The sequence below is a fragment of the Mirounga leonina genome, unplaced genomic scaffold (assembly GCF_011800145.1).
Source record: "Mirounga leonina isolate KUSES-001 unplaced genomic scaffold, KU_Mleo_1.0 Mir_166, whole genome shotgun sequence".
Taxonomy (NCBI): domain Eukaryota; kingdom Metazoa; phylum Chordata; class Mammalia; order Carnivora; family Phocidae; genus Mirounga; species Mirounga leonina.
The window spans coordinates 32,403,612-32,429,810 of record NW_023270418.1 but is presented as its reverse complement, the minus strand read 5'-3'; the positions used below and the strand labels follow the sequence as shown (position 1 = coordinate 32,429,810).

At 55.3% G+C, this 26,199-nt stretch overlaps 1 protein-coding gene across 1 annotated transcript in view; it reads left to right on the top strand.

Annotated features, from left to right (window-relative positions):
* The window catches only part of SPTBN2 (spectrin beta, non-erythrocytic 2), a 38,235-nt gene that overhangs the window by 1,165 nt on the left and 10,871 nt on the right, over positions 1 to 26,199 (top strand). The window contains exons 2-19 of the mRNA XM_035013350.1: positions 6,219 to 6,397; positions 11,272 to 11,423; positions 11,869 to 12,042; positions 12,880 to 12,971; positions 13,124 to 13,204; positions 13,505 to 13,620; positions 15,656 to 15,768; positions 15,906 to 16,093; positions 16,864 to 16,981; positions 17,525 to 17,683; positions 18,001 to 18,303; positions 19,375 to 19,528; positions 19,750 to 20,620; positions 22,334 to 22,471; positions 22,850 to 23,606; positions 24,204 to 24,406; positions 24,786 to 24,876; positions 25,111 to 25,257. Of these exons, the coding sequence (XP_034869241.1) occupies positions 6,241 to 6,397; positions 11,272 to 11,423; positions 11,869 to 12,042; positions 12,880 to 12,971; positions 13,124 to 13,204; positions 13,505 to 13,620; positions 15,656 to 15,768; positions 15,906 to 16,093; positions 16,864 to 16,981; positions 17,525 to 17,683; positions 18,001 to 18,303; positions 19,375 to 19,528; positions 19,750 to 20,620; positions 22,334 to 22,471; positions 22,850 to 23,606; positions 24,204 to 24,406; positions 24,786 to 24,876; positions 25,111 to 25,257 (4,014 nt within the window). The 5' untranslated portion in view covers positions 6,219 to 6,240. The remainder of the gene's footprint in view (positions 1 to 6,218; positions 6,398 to 11,271; positions 11,424 to 11,868; positions 12,043 to 12,879; positions 12,972 to 13,123; positions 13,205 to 13,504; positions 13,621 to 15,655; positions 15,769 to 15,905; positions 16,094 to 16,863; positions 16,982 to 17,524; positions 17,684 to 18,000; positions 18,304 to 19,374; positions 19,529 to 19,749; positions 20,621 to 22,333; positions 22,472 to 22,849; positions 23,607 to 24,203; positions 24,407 to 24,785; positions 24,877 to 25,110; positions 25,258 to 26,199) is intronic.

Genomic DNA, 26,199 nt, shown 5'->3' with positions numbered 1-26,199 from the left:
CGCGGCCGGGCTGCGGGCGCGGCGACGACCGGTGCGCCCCCGCCCGCCGCACTGCCCCGCCTGCCCGGCCGGCGCTCCGCACCGAGGTAGGTGCCGGCGCCCGGGCCCGCTTTGTCCCGGCGGCGGGGCGGCGCGCTTTGTGCGGCCGCGTGCGGGCGGCGGGGTTGAGGTCGGGGTCGGGGGTCGGGGTCGGGGCCGGGGCCGGCCGGCCGGGGGAGCCCGGGAGAGAGGATGCGGCGCCTGGCCCTCGCTCCCGCCGGTCCCGGGGACAGGATGGAGAGTCATGTGCCGGCCACCCAGGTACCGGGGTGAGGGTCGAGGCGTGGGGAACGCGGGCCTTTCCGGAGCGGAGAGAAGAGTCTTGCAAGAGTTGGCGCTGACAAACGCGTTGCGGGATCGGGTCGGCTGTGCTCCGAGCGTGTCTGACAGCGCCGGCTGTTCCGGTCGCCGCGGCTCCTCCGCCGACCGGCCGGCGCGGATCCAGGTGCTGCGGACGCGGCCGGCTGCCGCTCGGGAGCTTGTTGGGAGCTTCCCTCTGGAGCCGAGGGGGCTCCTCCTCGCCTCTTTGGTAGCTAGCTCCAGGCTCTCCTTTATGCTTTCTCACAGTGTGTGTGAGAGGGGACACGGCTGGCTGTGGTGACCAGAACATTGGCAGAGGGAGAATGAAGCCCCTTCGGGCGGTGGGGAAGGAGCGGCGTAAGGTGTTTCTGTGGCCGGGACGTCCAGATGGCTTAGAGTCCGCCCCGCACAGAACTACCGGGCAAGGCCTCCTCGCTGGGGTGTTCCAACCCCAGCACCACGGTGGGCATTTACTGTCCACTCTGGCGCGGGACGGCTTTGCCCCATTGACCCCATGGCGTTGCATGCATGCTCGGCTGCGCTGCGGGTTTGTCCCCTTCCTAACCTGCTGCATGCTGTCGCCCTGGGTTGCCTCTCAGCCGCCCTCCTCCTCTCCCTCTCCCTGGAGCGACCACAATTCGAGCTCCGGGGAGCCGGTCGGTTCAGGCAGGCATGGGCAGGGTATTCACAAACCAGTTCTCCTTGAAGGTGAAAGGGCCAGACTGAGTTCCAAATATGTGTCTTGGTGTCGGGTGCTGGACCAACCTCCTGGCCAATTCAGAAGAGGAAAGGTTTAGAGAGGGAAAAGTTAATATGGATCTTAGATTTGTCCCTTGGAGACACTGATATAAACCAGCAGGTACAGGCTTGGGGGAGGGGCATAGCAAGGGAGTGAAAATTAGTCTGAATAACTGTGCCCTGAGTGGAGGATTCCAAAGAAGATCAAACAAAAATTCAGTGCCACTCTTCAGCCCGGTCCTTAAGTTCCACGGAGGAGAGTGCCTGCTTTTCACCAGGAATACAGCATTGAGGGAACTGGCTTAGGGTTTGTTTCTCCACAAGGGTCTCTGATTGCCCTGAGTGCATCTTTCTTTTGCCCTCCTAGGAGCCCTGAGTTTATTTGTGATCCCTTTCTCCTTTTATTATGTCTCTGCCACCCACTTATACTTTGAGTCAAATAAGATTTTTACTTGGCCAAGGTCCCCATTTCTTCTCATCTATTATTCATCCTGCTGTCATTTGTTCAACTCTACTGCCCACCCCCCATAGCATCTCCAGCCATATCATTGTCCTTCGGCACATCTGTGATTCACCTGTGTCAGGGCATCAGCTCTATTTGTCTCATTAGATCTAGAGTCCACTCCATCTTCATTTCCTCTCTCATCGCCTGAGGCTTCTGGCTCTTTGTGGGTCTTGGGGTTTCTCAGAGAAGTTATATTTTGAGTTTAGCATTGGATAGAGCCTGAACCCACCCAGAAGCTAACCTCGGGTCACACTCACCCCAAAACTTCATGTCTCTTCAGTCCTCATAGCCCCTCTAACCAATTCTTTTTTTTTTTTTTTTTAAGATTTTATTTATTTTTTTGACAGAGAGAGACATAGCGAGAGCAGGAACACAAGCAGGGGGAGTGGGAGAGGGAGAAGCAGGCTTCCCGCAGAGCAGGGAGCCCGATGTGGGACTCGATCCCAGGACCCTGGGATCATGACCTGAGCCGAAGGCAGACGCTTAACGACTGAGCCACCCAGGCGCCCAGCCCCTCTAACCAATTCTACCGCTCCTCTATCTTTGGACAACAGTGCCCTCAAGGTGTCGTCCCCAAACCAGTACTTTAGTATCCTCTGGGAACAAGTTAGAAATGCATATTTCTGGGCTCCACCCCAGATCTACTGAATCAGAAACCCTGGGGCGGCGGGGGGGGGGGGGGGGGGTGTGGGGAGCAGGGCCCAGTGGTCTGTGTTTTAATAGCCTTCCAGGTCATTGTAATTCATGCAAGTTTGAGAATCCCTGATCCTGAACTGTAGAGTTTAACCCTGAGAGTACTCCAACAGAGTGTCTTCTCCAATCCCATTTTTATTCTTTCCTTGCGTTTTTCTCCAGCTCCAAGAAAGACAGTAATTTGCTGGCAAAAAAAAAGAAACAGGAAAAAAGAATTATGGTCAAGTCCTTCAGTATTTCTTTACTGAATACCTATTTTACCGGGCTTGGAAAAGACAAACTTGAGTAAGACACAGCCCTTGTCCTCAATGGGTTAACAATGGAGCAAGCAGAGAGACACATAAACAACTAAATGTAATACAATGTGATGGGGGCAATAATAGCCGCTATCGGAAGTGCTGTGGGAGCGCAGAGGAGGGAACAGTCAACTCTCTGAGGGAGGTAAAGAATTAATCAGGAGCAGGATGTGGCCAGAGGAGGAATTAGGGTACAAGACAGGCTCTAGCTGGGGGATAAGATTTCTAGCCTGCATGTCAGTTAAAACAGGAGGAAAGGGGAAGTGGGGCACCTGCCCTTGAGGATCCCCCCGCCAAGGCTGAACAGAGTCTGCATCCAGCAGCACGCGGGTGGAGAATGGAGCAGGACCCCCAGGCTTGCAGCTGGTGGAAGTTGGCTTTATTCTAGCGTGAAAATGTAAGCTACTTGGGCCTGGCCTCGAGGTCAGTGGCTAAGAATAAGGTGCCGGTGAAACTGTAATCTGGATTAGCGGCTGTGCCGTCCTATTGCCAGAGTTTGGGAATCCACGGGGAGAATAAGGTTGAGGATTCTCCAGCGTACAGAGAGACATGAGGCTGCTGGACAGGCAGACTAAGGAAATGTGAGTATGGAGACCCAGATCATAGGTGAGGAATGATATACTCAGTGAAGGAACCCAGAGCAGGATCTATGTAAAGAAACTCCATAGAGAACTATAGGAATCTAGAGATGGCAGCAGGAACAGAGAACACAGAGTATCGTCCAAAAGCCAGGGACTGCAGAGCCCAAATGCTTGTAAACCAAAACTCAGGGGCCCTCAGAACCATGGCACTGAACACCACCAGAGAGCACCGTTCACATGCAAGCCCATGGGAACAAACTCCTTGGAGTCCCAACATGTGGCCCTATAGAGATCCATGATCTAAGGACACCAGTGCCATCTTGGTTCCTTATCTATATGATGGCATCCCTGGGAACTCTGGACACAAAGCATGTGTGTCAAAATTTGATTTGGCCAAAGGAGCATTTAAGTGGCTGCATTTTTATTTGGGAGGAGGGGAGATTCCAACTCCATATTTCTCCCCCAAATTATAGGATTCCATGGAGACGCTCTAACAGCCAGACCTCACTGGGAGGTCTGGATCCCAGGCCTGGGTCCCAGTAGGGGAGGACCAGGTTGGATCACTGAAAGGAAGCCAGAATAATACATGTTTAGGTGTTGTGCCGTTTATGGGGTCCCAAGGACACACAGTGGTTTGGAGACAGAGTAAGACAGTCTGCCTCTTTAAGTGTCTGCTCTTTGTGGAGTACTAAGATATAAAGGAGGATTTGAAAACCTCAGAGGTCTTCAGGGCCCCGGCAGTTAACAAAAATATGTGACATGGCTGGGAAGGAGAGAGACAAAAGGGAATGGTGGGGTCTGTGGAGAACTGGAAAGTGCAGGCCCACCCAAGGGAATCCAAAATCAGTTGGGTTTTTTTGTTTGTTTGTTTTTGTTTTCTTTAGTTTTATTTGTTTAAGTAATCTCTATACTCAACGTGGGGCTCGAACTCATGACCCCAAGATCAAGAGTCACACACTCTTCTGACTGAGCCAGCCAAGCACCCCCAAAATCAGTTATTTTTAAGCAGTCTATTGGCCATAGGCCTGGGGGCTGGCTTTAGTAGGTCTGCGACTCCTGATGAAAGGAAAAGGAGTTATGGAAACAGAAGGCTTGAGGGTACCGTATGTAGGAGTTTTTGTGGGGAGGTCTATGTAGAGAGAGTGTGAGTGCTGGAAATGTCAACCCCAGAGCTAAGTGCGAGAGAGCATGGCTACTGGCGAGGAAGCCTGGATCTGTAGGGCTGAGAGAAACAGGATTGGTACCGGTCCTGGGGCTTGGGCTGCTTCCCTGTTCAGTGCCTGCCAGTATTAGGTGACTCTAGCTCAGGTCACACCTTGCCCACAGCACTCTTTGGTCAGGGTGACTCAATTCCGCCCTAGAATTTATTTTTATATAAATATTTACAGAGCAAATACAAAGAATCTGTTGGGGATTAAGAGAAATGATGGAGTTTAAAGGAGAAAGTGTCCCAGGCTAGTGGAAATTAAGCTCTCTTTCCTTTTACAGGGAATGCAAAACCCAGGCTAGGAACCTTAGACCTTAGCTCCCTCACACCTCATTAATGCTACTCCCAGGGAAATCCCTGTGCCCGATTTCTCTTTGAGAGAAAGGGGAGGTGCAAACAATCCTGGCTTCCTGTGGGTCAAGTTCAGGTTCAGCTTCATGGAACCAGTTAATGACAGAAGCCAAGTTCTGCTTTTGTGTGCCCAGGGGAATACACCTCCCTACCCACCCACAACTCACCACCCATCCCTTCTTCTTTCCCTGAACCACACGCGAGTTTCTCTTGTCTACCTTTCCAGAACCAGAGACTGCCAAGATCATAGCCTCCACCCTAGGAAGTAGTGCTAAGGGTTAAAATGTTTTTGTGTTTGAGAGGTACCAGGAAAATGAGAAATGCAGAATTGGGGTTCTAATAAAGTTGCAGCCCCAGCACCCTCCGTTCCCTTGAATGGCTGTTGAATGCTGAATTACACAAGAAATTAGACAGTAGAGGGTTTTTTTAATCCCTAGCAGCTCATCTGAAGCTCATCTGTTAGTTTTGAGAAGGACAGAGTTTGCATAACGTAGAGTCCTGAGTAGTGCTGGCAAGCATATGTGGTCCTAATTTCCCTAGCCTGGACCCTAGAAGGGAGCCACGGGTGCTGCTCTCTCCCAGGGAGCTCTGAAGGGCTCCAGGATTTTCGAGGAACATGTAAATACTGTGATTAAGAGCTTGTTCCCCAAAGTCAGAAAGAACCTCTCTTTAAAACCCAGCTCTGCTCCTTCTAGCCACGTGACCTTGAACCATGACTTAACTTTCATGGTGTGGCTTCCTCCTCTATGAATGGGGATGACAATGAACCCTTGCCCCATAGGGGTTGTGATGAGGTGATGCACGTACATAGCAGGGCCACATATCACAGCTGACATTTATCCAGCACCTATTAGGTATTCCCTGTAGCAAACAAAAGGAAACAAAGGGGGAGAGAACCATACTGTGTCCTCCTCTGAACTCCTGGGCACTTTGTCTATACTCACCTAAGAGTACATCACAGGCTTCCTGGTGTATCATAAATGTATCTCAGCTGGAGAGCAGGATTAGGGTCTTTTCATCTCAAATCACCTACTGGGTATAGGAGGTTGTCTTGTGTGGAGTGGGAGCTCAGAACAGTTTGTGGAACCAGGAAATGAAAGCACTCCAGTTTATACTCATTATTGCCCACGGGGTCCCACATCTGCTTCCTGCGTTACTGTGGTTTGCGCACTGCCCTCCCGAGCCATGCTATTAGCCATCGCCATTTTCAGCCCCCAGCTTTGCCCACTGTCCCTCCCTGGAGCCCTTCCTCTCTGCCACAACACTCTGAGACATTCCTGCCTTCCTGTCTCACTCCTTGTTCATCTCTTGGGTTCCTGTCCCTCTGCTTCCCCACCATGGCTTCCCCTCTCCCACTAGGGGCTGATCTCTGTTGACTGAGAAACCAACCACAGCCTTTGGCCCTCAGGAGAGCGAAGCAGATCTAAGGCAAGAGGAGAGAAGGACATGGTAAGTAGTGGGCTCAGTGGTCCTGAGATGCCCCTCACCAGCCACGTTCCCCCTTGCAGGAGGAGGAGGCCACCTACCACCATGAGCAGCACCCTGTCACCCACAGACTTCGACAGCTTGGAGATCCAGGGCCAGTACAGTGACATCAACAACCGCTGGGACCTGCCCGACTCGGACTGGGACAATGACAGCAGCTCAGCCCGCCTCTTTGAGAGGTCTCGAATTAAGGCCCTGGCAGGTGAGGTCAGGGGAGGGCCAGGGGAGATGCTGAGGAGGGAGAGAAGTTTGTCGGGGAGAGTCCTCCAACTTCGTGGGAAGACCAGCTTTCTTTCTAAGCTGCCAGCTAATCCAGATTACCCCATCCAGCTCCTGGTCCCCAACTGCAGTGCCGAGAACAAACTTCATACAATCCAGAATGTTCTCCAGCTTCCCTTCCCCCAAGCACAGGACTCAGCTCTGTTCCCCTCTGTCCCTGAGTCATGGTCCTTAACTCTTTTCCATTTAGTACTGCCATCTCCACCCATCTCTCCCGTACCTTTCATCCCCCTGTTGGGTCTTCCTTGGCTTTCTCTGTCACCTCTCACACCTGTTCTCCCTCCCAGTCCATTATCCTCCCCGCTCCCTCCCCACCTGTTCTTTCCACCTGCCGCCTGTTCCTCGCATTATTTCATCTACCTGTTCCCTGAAGCAGGTTCCCTCCACCCGCCGCTGATTTCTGCACCACCCGTTCTCCCGGGTTTGCTCTCAACCCACCTCAGCCTCTGCCCTCCCCTACGGCCTGGGCTCTTCCCTCAGCTCTTCTGAGCACAAACAAACCCGTCTGACGGGCCTCCCTGCGTTCCGGGGAGGAGTTGTCATGGCAACAAGAGTGTAGCTGCCACCTGACACCACCAGCGGCTGGTGTGGGGCTGAGTCACCCACACACCCTAAGGCCACCCACCCCGTCTGGCTTCCCTCCTCCTCCATCCCACCCTTATCTCTTCCACCGACCTACTGGCCTCCCAGCCCCACGCAGTAGGAGAGGCCGCATCTACTCCCCCCAGCCCCCAACGTAGGCAGTGCCCCCAGCATGAGTGGGTGGCCTCCCGGAAGAAGGGAGACACTGAGGGGGCGGTTCCCAAACCGGGCAGCACTTTTTACAGGATCACCCAGGGACATTTTTACAAATACACATTCCCAAGCCCCCTCCTAGACACACTGAATTAGGATCTTTGGACCTATGGTCCAGAAATCAGGATTTTTTTTTAAGATTTTATTTATTTATTTGAGAGAGAGAATGAGAGACAGAGCACGAGAGGGAAGAGGGTCAGAGGGAGAAGCAGACCCCCCGCCGAGCAGGGAGCCCGATGTGGGGCTCGATCCCGGGACTCCAGGATCATGACCTGAGCTGAAGGCAGTCGCCCAACCGACTGAGCCACCCAGGCGCCCCCAGAAATCAGGATTTTTAAAAAGCTCTCCAGCTCATTCTTCCCAGGCAGCACAGCATCCGAGGACCCTTGTGTGGTGGCCTTAGCTCTGGGAACCCCTTATCGTGTATTTTCTCTTTGCCCTTCTGGTTGAGTCTGCAGGCTGGCCTGTGAAATACTCATATCGGTGTTTCTATAGGCGAGAGGACACAGAACGGTGGGTTGTGGACCATGTCACCTCTGTGTGGAGAAGTTTCCCTGGCACCCTGGCTTTGGATGCATGCTGCCTCCAGAACTGTCATGATGTCTGTACACATGCCACTCAGGACTGTCCCCATGTTTGTGCACATGTGACACATGCCACCTTGAGCTGCCATTTCTCCACCCCCAGACTGGGCTCTCCTGGAGGCATGTCTGTGTGGGCTTAACCTAGCATGGCCCATGGCACCAGTAGGTGCCAGATAAATAATGAATGAAGACAGGAGAGAGGCAAGAGTAGGCTGTAAGGGACATGAGCTGAAGCCCAGAGAGAGGTGGGAAGAGAATCTGGCAGATGTGGCAGCAGCAGTGGGATGCACGGGGGCCCTGGGATGGCCTGGCTGAGGAGGGCCTAGGAGGGCCTGGGGAGCCCAGCGGCAGGGAGGGGGCCGGAACTGGAGGTGGTGACCAACAAGTGGGGGAAGACTGGAACACCAATTCACAGATAAGAGAGCTTAAGCAAGCGCCTAGCAGAGTGCCGGGCACCTACTGAGCTGGTTTCTCCTCCTCAAGGATTTCTCTCTCTCTGCTCTCCGAGCTGGGGATCAGAGCTCAGGGCCTGAAGGGGGCACCTCCCACAGTCACCCCAAGAGGGGCCATCCTTGTCCCACCCGCAGACCTCCGGGAAGCAGGAGTTGGCTTTGGGGGCCCACGCTGAGCGGCTGGGGGCCCGGAGGGCCGATCAGCCGGCCATCGGCAGTTCCTGCTCGCCGCGCAGGGCCGGGCCAGCCGCCGCGGGCCGCGCTCCGCCTCCCGCCCCTCCCCGGCACCGTCCGACCTGTTTGTCGGGAGCCGCCTCCGTCTGCTCTCGCCGCCGCCAGGTGTGCTCTGCCGACTGGCCCCCGAGCTCGGGCGCTCCGTTTCCCCCCGCTCCGCGACACGTTCCCCGCCTCTGAACCGACTCCCCGCCGGGAGCGCGGGCGCTCGGGACCCCGGGCTCCGGGGGCGGCGGGGGGCGGACGCGTGGCGCCCGGCGCGGGCAGGGCATGGACGGCGGCCCCCGGGCCGCGTGAGAGGCTGCGGGCGGCATGAATGGGAACGGGGTGAGCCGGGCGCACGGGCCCGGCCTCAACGGCGCGGGCGGCTTTTACTATGAGGCGGTGGAAGGGGCTCAGAGCCCGGGGGACCTCCTGCTGTCGCCAGCCGCCTTCATCAACCCCGCTCAGTATGCCAGCGTGCTGGAAGGCCGCTTCAAACAGCTTCAAGGTGAGCGGCCGACCGGAGGGGCCCCGGGCCGGAGGGGCCGGAGCGAAGCACGCCGAGGGGGACACGGTCCGAGCTCGGCCGTCTGTGCTCGGAGGCCGTGTGCGCAGGGAGTCATTGCAAGAGGCCGGGAAACACATGGGTGCCGACCCAGACGGGAAAGGCTTGGGTCCCCCCCCCCGGAAGAAGGGACAGTGAGCGTGGTGGCAGCGCCCGTGGCAGCACACGGGGAGGCACGGAGGCGCGGAGCGTTTGGAGGTGAAGCACCTGCTAGGATAGCTGTTAGGAGAGAGGGCCGTCAGCCGGGAGGCCGAGCCACCCAGGGCTTGTCCCTGTCACCCTGGGTTTCTGAGTGGGCGTCTAAGCGTGTGTGAGGAGCAGTGTGTGTGTGGAAACCAGGGAGTGTGTCGAAGGGAGTTGGTGCAGACAGGCTCAGATGCAGAGCAGGCGTGTATTCATCCTGGCACCAGTATTTCCGTGTATTTCTGGGACCCACTGTGTTTTGGGGCGGTGGGATGTGTCTGTGGGTGTTGTGGACACCTTGTAAAGTCATGCTTTATTTCTGGTCCTTGGCTTTGCCCCGTTTTCTCCTAGCTGCCACCGATTCTGTCTTCCTCTCTTATTCCACCTGTGGGCCAAAATGGCCTCACCCCAGTGCGCCTGACATCAGGGCGGTCTTCACCGATCCAGTAAGGCCAATGCTCTGGGCAATCCCCAGCTCAGGCAAGGGGGCCTGGAGACCCTGAAAGGAGGTCCACAGAGCAGGGGTCTGCTGGTGCAGTTGTTACAACCCAGAGGTTGGCCTAGGTACAGGGGTTGGAAGTAAGAGAGACAGGAATAGACGTGGGTGTGTCGTTATGTTTTATGGGTGAGGTGCACAGGAATGTGAAATTCAGGGATGAGTCTTTTCGGTTTCTGAGATGCTGGTGCTGAGAAGGAAACAAAAGTGACTCTTCAGGCCCCAGCCACTTGGATTGGGTCCTTGCACTGGGCTTCTCTGGGGAAAACGGGCAGAAATCCGAACGGCCGGAGCAGCTTCCAATGGCCTGGGCCTCTTCCCTCACTTTGTCATTTATAACGTCTAAAATTTTAATTTTTCCGTGGAACCTAAAAAGCATGCACTCATCAGCAGCCTCTCCTGTGGACCAGCCAGCAAGGCTTTTCTTCACTTTCTTTGAGATCTGTGCCTAACTCTGCCTGATTTATCCCCACTGTGTTTCTGGGCTCGGTGTTTTCCCTATTCCCAACTTTCAAGATTGTTTTCCTTCTTAGCATTGGAATGCTAATGTCCCGGGACTGGATCCCATTGTAACCAATTGAATGAACCCACCCCAGAAGTAGAGGAGTCCGTCTTTTCTTTAAATTATCCCAGGAGAGGGGCGCCTGGGTGGCTCAGTTGGTTAAGCAACTGCCTTCAGCTCAGGTCATGATCCTGGAGTCCCGGGATCGAGTCCCACATCAGGCTCCCTGCTCAGCAGGGAGTCTGCTTCTCCCTCTGACCCTCCTCCCTCTCATGCTCTCTGTCTCTCATTGTCTCTCTCGCAAATAAATAAATAAAATCTTAAAAAAAAAAAAAAATTATCCCAGGAGAGCAAGCTGACTCAGGAGGCTTAGACCCTCTATAATAGCGTGTCCTTCTAATGACCACTTGGAAAAGCTGCTGGTTTAATTTAAGTCCACGCCCTGTCCGTCAGCAGAGAGAACAGCCACACCTCCTGCTGCTTCTGAGCAGCTCTTGGTCTTTCCTTCAGGTTAGATGGTGCCTGGATAACTGTAACTCACCAAAGAGTAACTCATCACGTGTGCCAGGCATCTTACGTACATTGTCTTGTTTCATCAACAGTCACGGGTTGAAGTTAAAAGTCAAGTAGTATGCCCGTTTTACAGATGAGGACAGTGAGGCTCTGGTGAAGTAACAGTGTCTCTCCACTGTTAAAGGACAGCCATGATCCCAGACCCCAACCCTTCCCCACACGTCTCACTGCTTCTAATTTCTTTCATCCTTTCTTCTCAAAGCTTGTTTGCTCTTTTTTCTTTTTTACCTTATGAGCTCATTCCAATTTCTTTATTCCCTGCTTTTTAAGTTAGGGATTTTCGTCTTAGGCATCTTCCTTCCCCCCCCTCCTTCCCAGACCTCACTTCCGGGCTCTCAAGCACCCCCCAGCCCCCCAATCCCATCAACTGGTGTTTAGAAGCAGGTGCACTGTACTTGAAGGACAGAAATGACCCCATGTTGCCACCACAGATGAGCGAGAAGCCGTGCAGAAGAAAACCTTCACCAAGTGGGTGAACTCGCACCTGGCCCGGGTGACGTGCCGGGTGGGAGACCTGTACAGTGACCTCCGGGATGGACGTAACCTCCTGAGGCTCCTCGAGGTGCTCTCGGGAGAGACACTGGTGAGCTCTGGTTACAGAAGGAGGAGGGAGCCCAAGAAACAGTGGTCAGGGGGACAAGCTGGGAGCTGCCCTTAGGAGAGTGACGGCACAGAGTGGGAAGCAGTTGGCTGCCCTCTCCTCAGAGGATGGTTTCATTTTGAGAGGCTTTGCTGCCTGGATTAAATAGGAGCATTGCTTCACGAAGACAGGAACAGTGGCCCCATTGAAAACACTTCTTTTCCCACCCACTCTGGGTGCAATTAATTCCCTTGGGAATCTTAATCTGCCCAAGCCTCCTCTGGAACCTCAGCTTTGGCTCTATGAACTTTGGCCCAGCCTTGAGGGCTGTGCCTGTGTTCCTGAGTGGGGTCACGGGGAAGGTGTGCAGAGCAGGGCCCTGAGAAGGCTAAGGGAAGGAGGAGGAGGCCCATGGTCCCATGTCATTTTGTCTCCTATCCCTCAACAGCCAAAGCCCACGAAAGGCCGAATGCGGATCCACTGTCTGGAGAACGTGGACAAGGCACTGCAGTTCCTGAAGGAGCAGAAAGTGCACTTGGAAAACATGGGCTCCCATGACATTGTGGACGGAAACCACCGTCTGACCCTTGGGCTGGTCTGGACCATCATCCTTCGGTTCCAGGTAGCCTGGCAGAGCGTCACGCAGAGTGTCCTTCACACATCGGTGCTGTACCGTGAACGGGCACCGCTGGTCCACAGCATGACTGATAAAACACAGAGGGCCTAGAACCTTGTATAGCAGTTTACGGTTGCTGTGACATCTAGGCAGCAGACCTGGAGACCCTCCTCCTTACACAGGGTAGAGACCAGTGTGGGTGTTGTCATACCTCTGTGGCAGGTTCCCTGTGGCCTGGTCTGTTTACTGGTCACATGTGGTAGGACCACACCTTGGTCCACAAGGGACTGGGGATTTTACAAACTGGACCGACCTTCACCCCTGGGAGTTTGAGAACTGCACTTGGGGCCTGATCATTGGTCCACCTCTGCCTCAAACTCTGCTTGCCTCCCTAAAACAGTCCCCCTACTGCTTCTTACGCTCTGAGCATAAGTAGCCCATTGTCCTCATGCCATCACAACTCTTCCAGTTGTCCCCTTACTCCCCGGGTGTAACCTGTCCTGCGTCTCTCAGCCCCGAGCAGAGCTCCGTCAGCACCCCCTTGGAAACCCAGCTCTCAGGCAATGCTCACCCGTCCCCTCGCGGCTCCCCACCCGGAGGAGCCAGCATCCTTCGCTTTGAGGCGCTTCCACTCTTCTGACTTCTGACCACATCCTGCTGCCTCAAATCCTTTTGAACCGATGTTTTGTGGTCCCTAGCCCAGGAGGAGAGGACCCCCGGCTCTGTCCCGGCACCCCTCTTACAGGAGTCTCGAGCAGTTTCCTGCTGTGTCTCACGGAGTATCTCCAGTAACTCCAGGAGCCCCTGTTCAGGGAGTGAGGATCTTCCTTCTTTCCTTCTTAGATCCAAGACATCAGCGTGGAAACAGAAGACAACAAGGAGAAGAAGTCGGCCAAGGATGCCCTACTGCTCTGGTGCCAGATGAAGACTGCGGGGTGAGGCTGCCCGGGGGCCTTGGAGGGTTGGATGCACCGAGGCTGTGCGGTAGAGGAGGGATGGGCTCCCGGAACCACAAGCTGGGATCCACCCTTGAGTCACAGACCAGGGCTAGGCCCCACTCCCCGTTCTTCCCGGTCTCCGGTTACAGGTATCCCAATGTGAACGTGCACAACTTCACCACCAGCTGGAGGGACGGGCTGGCCTTCAACGCCATCGTGCACAAACACCGGTGAGGAGCCGCGGGCCGGGCTCGGGGCCCCGCCGCGCAGGCACCTAGACGGACCGTGGCCGGGCTCCACGGCAGTGATGAGGGGCGAACATTCAGAGAAGGGCCGGGATGTGGGGGCACCACGCTGCACAGAGGGCTGTGATGGGACCCAGGGTGGGTGGGAGCAGTGGGTGTGGGTTTGGGGTGCCTGGTTCGGGACAAAATGGAGTTGGTGACAGGGATAAAGACAGGGGTGGCTTTACTTTTCCTCTTTAGGAGCTCATGCGCTCCTGATACCTTCTACATTGCCTCCCCTCGCAGGCCGGATCTGCTGGATTTTGAGTCGCTGAGGAAGTGCAATGCACACTACAACCTGCAAAATGCGTTCAATCTGGCTGAGAAGGAGCTGGGGCTCACAAAGCTGCTGGATCCCGAAGGTGGGGCAGAGTGCTGTAAAGAAGATGCTGTGGGATAGAGACAGAGGCAGATGAGTGGGTGCCAGGGGCTGAGGGTGGGGGGCTGGGGGGGAGGTGAACACTAATGGGCACAGAGTTTCCTTTGGGGGTGATGGAAGTGTTCTGGAGTCGATCGTGGTGAGGGCTGCACAACTTTGTGAATGTACCGAAAACCGCTGACTAGTCTCCTGTAAAAGGGTGAATTTTATGGTGTGAAAATTGTATCCCCCCCCCGACAAAAAAAGCCGTAGGAAGAGGGGCAGCCCTGTGGCAGAAAGAGCCCTCGAATGTGGTTCTAGGCCAGCCCCACCATGGAGCAGCTCTGTGACTTAGAGCCGGTCGCTTAGCCTCTCTGTGGCTCATTTTCCTCGTCTCTAAAATGAGAAGATTGGTCTCTGTGGTCTCTAAGGGCCCTTCTCACTCTAAAATTCTAGGGTTCTCGGGCGCCTGGGTGGCTCAGTTGGTTGGGCGACTGCCTTCGGCTCAGGTCATGATCCTGGAGTCCCTGGATCAAGTCCCGCGTTGGGCTCCCTGCTCGGCGGGGGGTCTGCTGCTCCCTCTGACCCTCCTCCCTCTCATGTGCTCTCTCTCATTCTCTCTCTCTCAAATAAATAAATAAAAATCTTAAAAAAAAAAATAAATAAAATAAATAAAATTCTAGGGCTCTAAATTAAGCTGCATGACCCCGAGATCTCACCCCACTCTGGCCTTACGGTCAGCGGGCCCTGCTTACTGACCCCTGTGGTTCTGATCTTAATGCTGGTGAGACTGGCAGGGGCCCCTGGGCTTTTATTTTGGACCTGGCCCTGCCCTCGATGTGCTTCACTCAACTCAAGCCTCACAACACCCCCTGGAAATCAAGGCCATTATTAATAGTCCTCAGTTTATGGAAGAGAAGATGGGGACCTATCCAAGGGTTAAGTGACTTTCCCGAGGTTGTACAGCGGGTGGAGCAGAGATCCAAACTCCAGACCTGTTTCCTCAGCCACTTCTCGGGGAGAGCAGTCTTGGTGCTGCCAGAAACGGGAGGCAGAGAAGGGCCAAGGGGCTTCCCTGCTGGAAACGCTCCATCCTAAGCTCACTGGGCAGACTTGGGTCTCGGTTATTTTCTCCCTGTTTGCCATCCCACCATAGCCCCATCTCAGTCCAGAGTGACACACATCAGCCACCTAGCGATGGAAGTCAGGCAAACATAGGTTCCTGGGAAAGCATTTGAGAGGCACAGTTATGATAAAGAACATTTTAAGTAAAGCGAAGTCTCCTGTAACTTTATGACATGACTTCAATGGGTCCTTCTTGCCTGTGGGCTTTCAGAGGGGGTCACAAGGGCTTCCAGCCCTATAGTCTTCCTGTAGGTAGGATGGAATCTGCCGAATGTGGGCGTAGAACCCAGGCATTTCAAGTCCCAGCCTTGGTCTTTGTGGTAGAAGCTGATTTGCCTGAAGGACACTCACCTCCTTGGATTCGCAGCTGAACTTTGGGATTGAGGTCAGAAATAGCCATGACCATGACCCAAGATGGCCCTGAGAACTGCTGGGGCTTGCTGAGCCTGTCCCTCTGAACATCCCGGCTTCGGGAAGCTTAGTTTGTATCTCCCATCTTGCTGCCCCTGAATCCACTGATTTCTTAGACATCTTTCCAGCCTCTAAGTACAAGATCCATCCCCAAACGGGAATACTGTTTCTTTTCTTGCCTTTCCTGCCCTCGACAGTAATTTTGGTCTCCATTGGAAATACTGGGTAAAAGCCTCCTCGGGCTTCTGCATTTTGTCCTCTGCTTGTTCCTAGGCGGGAAAAAAAAAGAAACTTTGCTTTTTCATGTCCTTTTAGTCCAAATGATTTATTTGTCATTTTGCCCTGAGAGGAGCTGGAAGGATGTCAGTTTCAGAGGGCTTGGTGTGGCGGCGGGGGGGCGCTCTGGGATTGGGGTAAGCGATCCAAGTTGCAGGTGTTCTTCTGGGAGGCAGGTTTCTAATCTCTAAACATCAGTGCCTGACCTGAGTGGTCCTTTCTCTCAGATGTGAATGTGGACCAACCAGACGAGAAATCAATCATCACTTACGTGGCTACTTACTATCACTACTTCTCCAAGATGAAGGCCCTGGCTGTGGAAGGCAAAAGGATTGGCAAGGTACCCCCCCACCCCGCACGAGGCGGTCGGAACAGAGGTCCTGCCTAGGAGTCTTCCTCCCCAAAAGCAGAGACGGGGGAGCTGCAGGGCTGGGCCAGGGACCCCGTAGGCAGGACCCCCTTGTCGCTGTCTCACAGGTATTGGACCATGCCATGGAGGCCGAGCGCCTAGTGGAGAAGTATGAGTCCCTGGCCTCAGAGCTGCTGCAGTGGATTGAGCAAACAATTGTCACCCTCAATGACCGGCAACTGGCCAACTCCCTGAGTGGGGTCCAGAACCAGCTGCAGTCCTTCAATTCCTACCGCACCGTCGAGAAGCCACCCAAGTAGGTGCTCCTGGGCCGCCCCCTGCTGCAGCATGCCGGCCCTGAGCCATGCTCGTGGGAGAAGAAGCCTAAATCAGGGTGGCCTTTTGGGAGGGAAATTTGGCAGGACATAAATGCAGTGAAGGCTCATTTCCCCCAGCTCGAAGTGCCAGAAGCAATTCCAAGATAAATTTTTGAAATGATGATCCATTAAAAAAAAAGTCATGCTCGGGAGAGGCTTACTGTGGCAGGTAGAATCAGTGCGATCCGCTCAGATAAGATTACTGCCGGGTGTTTCGGAACCCACCCCCAGCTTAGGGACAGGGGGATTGGATCTGACGGGCAGGTCATCACCAGCGACACGGGAGTGTGGCTGGTGCCGTGCACATTGCAAAGGTTCTGACTGTTTACCTGTTTTAGAAATGGACTTTTTTTCAAGTGTGGGATCGCCAGTACGCAGCTCTGTACAGTACATGCTACAGCCTCAGTTTGTCTATTATTGAGCTCTTTCGGAGTTAGTATGTTTCAGCTCCAAAACTAATACTAATCCAGAAAACATCTGCTCCTACACATCCCAAGAATGATTTGAGGTGCATGCCAAAGTGTAACTGGTCATTTCTCTCTGGTTTTCATTTGTTCTAAAATTATGTTCTTTTTGCTTGTCCATATTTTCTGGCTTTTGCACTGAGATCATGAGAAGAAAAGCACCACAGGACACTTCGTTTTGAAACGTAGAGTCCCTGTGCCTGTGTGGCCTTTGACTCTGACCCCAACCCGGCCTCCTGCCTCAGGTTCACTGAGAAGGGGAACTTGGAAGTTCTGCTCTTCACCATCCAGAGCAAGCTGCGGGCCAACAATCAGAAGGTCTACACGCCCCGCGAGGGCCGGCTCATCTCTGACATCAACAAGGTGCACAGCCTCCCTCCCCACCCCACAGATGTCCCATCCTTGACACCAGCCCACACTGCCCCGTGGCCCTCCGTGGTACCGACGACGTGACTCACACATGCTGTCGTGCGCCCCGAACATCCCCCTTCCTCCTCCCTCTGTCTCTCCTTGCAAGCGCGCATCATAAACTCAGACCCCAGTCGCTTATCTTGTTCGGCATGCCCCCGATTTACTCTCTCTGCTTTTATTTTCTCTTTTTCACAGATGACATTGTAAGATTAATATAAGTAATAGGGTTCACCCACGGTCCCACCACCACAGACAAATCCAGTGGTTTTCATTGTACCCTGTCCCCCTCCAGTCCTCATCCGTAAGCAGACGTGCTTTCGTGTGGCCCCGTGGCCCTCCTGCTGTCCGTTTCTCATGCTTCTGTGCACAGGTGTCTGACTGACCACATTCCGCAGACCCACTAGACCGAGCTTCCCTGGGACTCATCATGTGCCCCCCAGTCGCAATGACCCCTCCCCACCCTCACTTCCTGAGCCCTGTCCCCCCACCTCGCAGGCTTGGGAGCGGCTGGAGAAAGCGGAGCACGAGCGCGAGCTGGCCCTGCGCACCGAGCTCATCCGCCAGGAGAAGCTGGAGCAGTTGGCCGCCCGCTTCGACCGCAAAGCCGCCATGCGGGAGACCTGGCTTGGCGAGAACCAGCGCCTCGTGTCCCAGGTAGGGCGGGGGGGCTCTTGGCCTGCGCGGGTGGGCAGGAGAAATGGGAGAGAGAGCGGTGGGTTACGAGCCCTGTAACATGGGGGAATCCATCGCACGGAGAAGACAACCAAGAGTCCCCCCGCCGAATCAGGGCCAGAGGCTTGAACAGGAGAAAGGGGACAGGATGGGACAGGATAGAGAGGAAACAGAGCCACCATGTGGAGTTGCCATCTTGCGGCGCAAGTGCCCCCGAGAGCAGAAGGGGCGAGCGGGCGGAGCTGGGGTGCCTGAGCTCCCCCACCTCCCCCGCCTCCCCCGCCTGCCCTCCGCTGCAGGACAACTTCGGGCTGGAGCTGGCGGCCGTCGAGGCGGCCGTGCGGAAGCACGAGGCCATCGAGACGGACATCGTGGCCTACAGCGGCCGGGTGCAGGCCGTGGATGCCGTGGCCGCCGAGCTGGCGGCTGAGCGCTACCATGACATCAAGCGCATCGCGGCGCGCCAGCACAACGTGGCGCGCCTCTGGGACTTCCTGCGGCAGATGGTGGCCGCCCGGCGGGAGCGGCTCCTCCTCAACCTGGAGCTGCAGAAGGTGTTTCAGGACCTGCTCTACCTCATGGACTGGATGGAAGAGATGAAGGTAACAGCGGGACGCGGGGGCGCGGGGGGGGAGCAGGACCGTGGGGGTGCGACTGGGGGTCCATTCCCGTGGCGCATCTTGGTGGAGTAAGTCTCGGCGCCGGGCCCCGACCCCGATGCGGGCACACGGAGCAAACAGGGCCCTGCCCTCGCAGGTCTCGCGTTCTAGTGGGAGGAGGCTGAGGAGGAAACCCCTGGGCCCACATGAAACAAAATAGCAGGCAGACAGAGAACCTACAAGGAAACTGAACAGGGCCACGGGGTGAGGGGGTCCTGGCAGGCCTCTGAGGAAACGCAGACTAACACAAGGAGCTGGCGCGGGGGCTGTGAGCAGGGAATGTTGCAGGCAGAAGGAACAGCCCTGGGCCTGCACAGGCGTGCTATGTTCAGCATAGGAAGGAGGGCCAGGGGCACTGCAAGAACAGGAGGGGCCGTGGATGAGGTAAGGTGGAGCAGCCTGCTCCCACAGGGCCTGCCTGGCCTGCTCAGGGGTATGCGTCTTGTTCAGAGTAACACGGAGCTCTGAGCGCCATCAGAAGGTTTTGGAAAGGAGAGACGTGGTTCTGCCTTCATGTTTTCAAAGGTCACTTTGACCACAATGTGAAGGAGAGGACAGCCCAAGGGGGGCCGAGGGGCCAGTTAGAGGCTGTGCAGCGATCTAGGCAAAGGATGGGGATGAGGGTGGGTCTGGAGAGACCCTGGAATTGCTGGGGTGCTGGGGGCTGAGCCAGATAATTCTGGGGCTGAGAAGGTGAGTCAGAACGGAGATTTCGGGGGCAAGATTTAGTAAGAAAGTCAGTCGTTCCACAGGAGGGGAGTTGAGTACAAGATGGCCAGGGTGCCGGGACAGAACTGGGGTGTCACTGCGTGTGTGAGTGGGGGCCGACAGACAGGAGCGGCTGTGCTCATCTGCGTGTGACCCCTGCAGCCACCCAAGGAGGCTGGGAGGTGCAGTGGATCCAGGAAAAGGGAGCGAGGTTGGCCCTCGCGTGCTGTGGGCTTGGAAGAGGCCTGGCGGGGAGGGACCCGGGGAGCCCTCGGATGGGCACGGACACGCCACCTGTCCCGGCAGGGCCGGCTGCAGTCTCACGACCTGGGCAAGCATCTGGCCGGAGTGGAGGACCTGCTGCAGCTGCACGAGCTGGTGGAAGCGGACATCGCCGTGCAGGCTGAGAGGGTGCGGGCGGTCAGCGCCTCTGCACTGCGCTTCTGTGACCCAGGCAAAGGTGAACCCTGGGGGAAGGAGCTGAGCAGGGAGCGGCTCAGGAAGGAGAGCAGCCAGACTGGGAAAACTGGGGACAGGAAGGATGAGGGGTGGATGGGAGGTGACGGAGCTAGGGAGGGAGGCCTAAGGGGCGGTGTGTGTAGAGATTCATAACCAGGGACGGGTAGGGGGCAGCGGGATGGCTGGGTGACAGCTCTCAACCCTCCGCCCCGACCTTTTCAGAGTACAAACCATGCGACCCCCAGCTGGTGTCAGAGCGGGTGGCCTCCCTGGAGCAGAGCTACGAGGCGCTGTGCGAGTTAGCCGCGACCCGGCGGGCCCGGCTGGAGGAGTCCCGGCGCCTGTGGCGTTTCCTCTGGGAGGTGGGTGAGGCCGAGGCCTGGGTTCGGGAGCAGCAACACCTACTGGCCTCCGCAGAAACTGGCCGGGACCTGACTGGCGTCCTCCGCCTGCTCAACAAACACACGGCCCTGCGGGGCGAGATGAGTGGCCGGCGGGGGCCCTTGAAGCTGACGCTGGAACAGGGCCAGCAGTTAGTCGCGGAGGGCCATCCCGGGGCCAGCCAGGCTGCCGCCCGCATGGCCGAGCTGCAGGCCCAGTGGGAGCGGCTGGAGGCCCTGGCAGAGGAGCGTGCCCAGCGGCTTGCCCAGGCCGCCAGCCTCTACCAGTTCCAGGCCGACGCAAACGACATGGAGGCCTGGCTGGTGGACGCGCTGCGCCTGGTGTCCAGCCCTGAACTGGGGCACGACGAGTTCTCCACGCAGGCCCTGGCCCGGCAGCATCGGGCCCTGGAGGAGGAGATCCGGAGCCACCGGCCAGCCCTGGATGCCCTGAGGGAACAGGCCGCCGCCCTGCCCCCTGCGCTGAGCTGCACACCAGAGGTGCAGGGCAGGGTGCCTAGCCTGGAACGGCACTACGAGGAGCTGCAGGCCCGGGCAGGCGAGCGCGCGCGGGCCCTGGAAGCAGCCCTGGCGCTCTACACCATGCTCAGCGAGGCTGGGGCCTGCGGCCTGTGGGTGGAGGAGAAGGAGCAGTGGCTCAACGGGCTGGCCCTGCCTGAGCGCCTGGAGGACCTGGAGGTGGTGCAGCAGAGGTAGGCCCCCTGCGGACGTCCTCCAGGAGGGCCTGGCGAGTGGGACAGCCCACGTGTGGGCCGTGGGCCCTGCTGTAAACCGCCTGCTCTGGCTACGACCCTTTGAGTCTTTTTTTTTTTTTTTTAAGATCTTATTTATTTGTTTGAGAGAGAGGGAGAGAGAGAGAGCACAAGCAGGGAGACCAGCAGAGGCAGAGGGAGAAGCAGGCTCCCTACTGAGCAGGGAGCCCGATGCGGGGCTCGATCCCAGGACCCCGGGATCATGACCTGAGCCGAAGGCAGAGGCTTAACCAACTGAGCCACCCAGGCGCCCCCGATCCTTTGAGTCTTAACAGTTGTCTGGGTTTTGCTTTTCATGAAAAATGTCAAACATACTCAAAAGGAGAAAACATACCACAAACTCCTATTTTCCCATCACCCGGATTCAGTAATTGTCAGTATCTTGCTCTATTTGATTATTTTTCATTTTAAAAATTAGCAAATCCCCAGATTATCATTTCACTTCTGTGCTCCCCACGATGTGTCCTCTAAGAAATAGGAAGAAGTATTCTCAAATATAGTAAATTATGTGTGTGGGCTTAAAATAGCTAGGGCTTTGATGTTATAGACCTTTAGACAGATACACTGATTAACCTTATCAAGTAGCTTTATTTACAGAATAATACATCTTAAAATGATTTAGAAAGGACGTTTTTCATATAGAACCACTATACCATTAATTATCGTATAGAATAAAATTAGCAATTCCTTGATATCATCGATTACTCATTCTATAGTCAAATTTCCTGGTGGTTTTAAAAATGTATTTGAAGATTTCTTTTTTTAAGTTTTCAAGATATCCTATGACAGGGATCAGCATACTATAATTCTGGGGCCAACTCCAGCCTGCTGCCTTTTTTTTTTTTTTTAAATAAAGCTTTATTGGAACAGAGCCAGGCTCATTCATTTGCATATCATCCCTGGCTGCTTTTGCACTACAACAGCAGATGACAGGGACCTTATGGCCCACACAGCCTGAAATATTTGCCCTTTACAGAAACCATTTGCAGACCGTGAGAATATCACAGAAGTTATGCTTCACATCTTTATCACTCAAACAAATATTTTTGGTTGTCAGTTCGTTTTTTAACCCCTGGTATTAGGATGGGACCCAGGTAGGTGCCTAAAGGGTCAGTCCCAGGAGGAATAGGGAGGTTCTGATAAAGAATGAGGTGTTGTTGGGCGCCTGGGTGGCTCAGTTGGTTAAGCCACTGCCTTCGGCTCAGGTCATGATCCTGGAGTCCCGGGATCGAGTCCCGCATCGGGCTCCCTGCTCGGCGGGGAGTCTGCTTCTCCCTCTGACCCTCCCCCTTCTCATGCTCTCTCTCTCTTTTCTCATTCTCTCTCTCAAATAAATAAATAAAATCTTAAAAAAAAAAAAAAAGAATGAGGTGTTGGGCCAGGTGTTACTTTGGCTTCTGCAACTGTTCCTGATATTTAACTTCCACCATCTTCTTGAGCACTCTAGAGATTATTGTTTTTCTACTTGTCTGGGGGGACTTGGGGTTCCCCACTTGACCCACAGATACTGCAGACCGCGTAGGTTAAGATGTGCAGAGAATCAGCTGCACGTTGACAGAGAGGCATTTTCCTGGGCATTTAGGGGAGGTGGGCTGGTACATCACCACTTCCACGACCCATGGCCACCTCTTGCACCCTCCTCCACCCGCTCAGGTTCGAGACCTTGGAGCCCGAGATGAACGCCCTTGCAGCCCGGATCACTGCCGTGAACAACATTGCGGAACAGTTGCTGAAGGCCAACCCCCCGGGCAAGGACAGCATTGTCAAGACCCAGAAGCAGCTCAACCACAGGTGGGCCTGGGGAGGGGAACCAAGAAAGGATGCAGCAGACAGGGATGGCAGCCAGAAGGGAGAGTCCTAGAGGGCATGGTACGGAGGCTAAAAATGAGGAAGGAAGGCCATCTGGAGTATGTTGTGGGGCAGAGGTGGGAAATGAGGAAGGGAATGAAAGGGGGTGAAGGTAGTCCAAAAAGGCTTGTGCCTGGACGGGGAGTAATCAAGGAATCAAGGTCAAGGGAGGATGAGCCGGGAGCGGCCTCTTTAACGCAGCACAAGCAGGTGGTAGAATATCCCAAAGGAGAGACAGGGAAGAAGCTTCCAGATATACCTAGACAGCACAGGGAAGCTGAGCAGCTCCAGACACCAGACCCCCCCCGCCTCCACCCTCAGGTGGCAGCAGTTTCGGACCCTGGCCGATGGCAAGAAGGCAGCTCTGACGTCAGCCCTGAGCATCCAGAACTACCACTTAGAATGCACAGAGACCCAGGCCTGGATGAGAGAAAAGACCAAGGTCATCGAGTCCACCCAGGGCCTGGGCAATGACCTGGCCGGGGTGCTGGCGCTGCAGCGGAAGCTGGCCGGCACCGAGCGGGACCTGGAGGCCATCGCCGCCCGAGTGGGCGAACTGACTCGAGAGGCCAATGCCCTGGCCGCTGGCCACCCCGCCCAAGCCCCTGCCATCCATGCCCGGCTTGGAGAGGTCCAAGCTGGCTGGGAAGACCTGCGGGCCACCATGCGACGCCGGGAGGAGTCACTGGGTGAGGCGCGGAGGCTGCAGGACTTCCTGCGCAGCTTAGATGACTTCCAGGCATGGCTCGGTCGCACGCAGACCTCTGTGGCCTCTGAAGAAGGGCCAGCCACCCTGCCCGAGGCAGAGGCCCTCCTGGCCCAACACGCAGCCCTGCGGGGAGAGGTGGAGCGGGCCCGCGGGGAGTACAGCCGGCTCCGGGCCCTGGGTGAGGAGGTGACCCGTGACCAGGCTGATCCTCAGTGCCTCTTCCTGCGGCAGCGACTGGAAGCCCTGGGCACCGGCTGGGAGGAGCTGGGCCGCATGTGGGAGAGCCGGCAAGGCCGCCTGGCCCAGGCCCATGGCTTCCAAGGCTTCCTGCGGGATGCGCGCCAGGCCGAGGGCGTGCTCAGCAGCCAGGTGAGAGCAGGGACACAGAGTCCCATCCAGGAAGAAGAGGGGACTAAGGACAGGGAAGTGTGGATGAGAGAAAGGTGGATGAGGAGGAAATGGCAGCGGGTGGAGTAATTGAGGAACCAGGATGGACAGGGAGAATGTGCAAGAAAAATATAGGAGTTAAAAAAACCAAAAAAATACAAGATGTAGGTGCTTGGCTGGCTTAGTCAGTAGAGCATGTGACTCTTGATCTCAGAGTTGTGAGTTCAAGGCCCATGTTGGGCTTAGCACTTACTTAAAAAAAAAAAAAAGTAAATATAACCTGCCGAAACTGACTTGAGGAGAAATAAAAAACCTGAATTGTCATGTAACTGTTAAATCAGTGGCCAGAAATAATTTGGAACAGGATTTGGGCTGTTAAGGTCCTCCTGCCCAGCTCCCTTGATACTTTGTGAGCCTGTGGCATAATCAGGACCCCCCCACCCCATGTCTTCAGAACCAGACCGTCCACCCTCCCCTCCCCAGCTGGGCTCCACGTCTGATGCATCCTTCAGTAGGTCTCTTCTGAAAAGTCGACAAGTACTTTTGAGAAGTGAGCTGCATACCTCTCCTCCCACACAGGAATACGTTTTGTCCCACACGGAGATGCCAGGGACTCTCCAAGCTGCGGATGCCGCCATAAAAAAACTGGAAGATTTCATGAGCACCATGGATGCCAACGGAGAGCGAATCCGCGGGCTGCTGGAGGCTGGGCGCCAGCTGGTGTCTGGGGGCAACATCCACGCCGAGAAGATCCAGGAGAAAGCCGATTCCATCGAGAGGAGGTATGATGAAGACAGTGGGTACATGGGAGCCCTGGTGGGGAAGTGAGCGAGAAGAGCCTGGCCGGTTCCACTGATGAAGAAGTTGGAGAACGCAGCACAGACAGATGGTTGTGGGGGCTGATGAAAAGTAGAGGAGGAAGAACTTAGTGGTCAGAGAGGGACTAAGCCATGAGCTGGGAAGCTCTGCTTCCCCCACACCAGGGGAGATGAAGTCCACTGGCCTAGCTGGATGGCGGACCTCCATAATCCCGGGTTGTCTTGCAGTGCTCCCAGAAGGCATTGTCCCCGTAGCAAGAGGACTGAAGGCTTCTAGGTTAGTTACAGGGTCATAGCCCTTTGACAGTGAGTTCGAGGGCCTCACAAGGGACTGTCATTACAGACACAAGAAGAATCAAGAAGCGGTGCAGCAGCTTTTGGGCCGTCTTCGGGACAACCGAGGGCAGCAGCATTTCCTACAGGACTGTCACGAGGTGAGGCTCTGTTCCCCCATGTTCCCTCCCACATTCCCCAGCCATCCCTTTGCTAATGTTCCCCAGCTTTCTGAGCCTAGAATAAGACCGTTGCAGTATCACCTGAGTAAGTGGACCCCTGCCTGGCTTCCCCCCACATCCACCACTTCTCCCAGCTCACCTCACCCCCCTTATGCCTCACCGCATCTGAAATGTACTCTGCCCTTCTCCACCCCTGCTCTGTGCTTGGTCCAGCTGAAGCTCTGGATTGACGAGAAGATGCTGACAGCCCAGGACGTGTCCTATGATGAGGCCCGCAACCTGCACACCAAGTGGCAGAAGCACCAGGCGTTCATGGCCGAGCTGGCCGCCAACAAAGACTGGTTGGACAAAGTAGATAAGGTGAGTGGTGTGTCAGCAGCAGCAAGAAGAGAGCCCTGGGTCCTCCTCCGGACACGATCCTGGCCACAGTGCAGGGGAGGATCCTGGCTTCAGGCTATGGTTCTTCCAGGGTTAGAGGTCATGGGGTCTCTGGTGCCAAACCTCCAAGACGGAAACCTAGGGTCTGGGGAACAAAAGTCTTAGGTCTCTGGGACAGTGACTCCAGAACTTTGGGAAAGCACAAATGAGTAGGGAGCCAAACTGCAGCTTTGAGTCAGCATGGTAACTATGCCTGGGTCCAGAGCAGGATGACACTGTTCAGCAGGGGTCAGCAAACTTCTGCCATGGGCCAGATGGCAAATATTTTCGCTTTGCGGGCCACACAGTTTCTGCTGTGACTACTCAACTCTCCGCAAAAGCAGCCATAGAGAATATATAATGATTGAGTATAGCTGTGTTCCAGTAAAACTTTATCTATAAAAACAGGTGGGGGCCGCATTTGGCCCACAGAGCACAATTTGCCAAGCCTTGCTTTCGAGTCTCACTGTTCCTGGTACTTGCTCTCTAAACCCACCACTTCTTCTAGAGCTGAGCATAGGTAAAACTTTATTTCAACTCAGCAAGTGTTCCCGGGCGACATTATGTGTGCTCAGCACCCTGCAAGATACGTAAAAAGACACTTTCCTTCCCTCAAGGTCATGATGGTTGGGGAGAGGAGGAGACCAGTGTATGTCTAGTGTTTCCATTTGTTCAGCAAATATTTCCTAGGTGCTGCTATATGCAAGGCATTGTATTGGGCACCAAGAGGGGGAATGAAGGCAATTCTACTGTGGGCTCCACCCTTGAGGAATGACAGTACAGCCAGGATATGAGACAGATTCACAAACACCTAAGTTAAATCCAAAGCAGAATATGACAACTGCAGTAAGAGAGGGCCTGATAAAGCCTGGGCCCTCTGGGTGT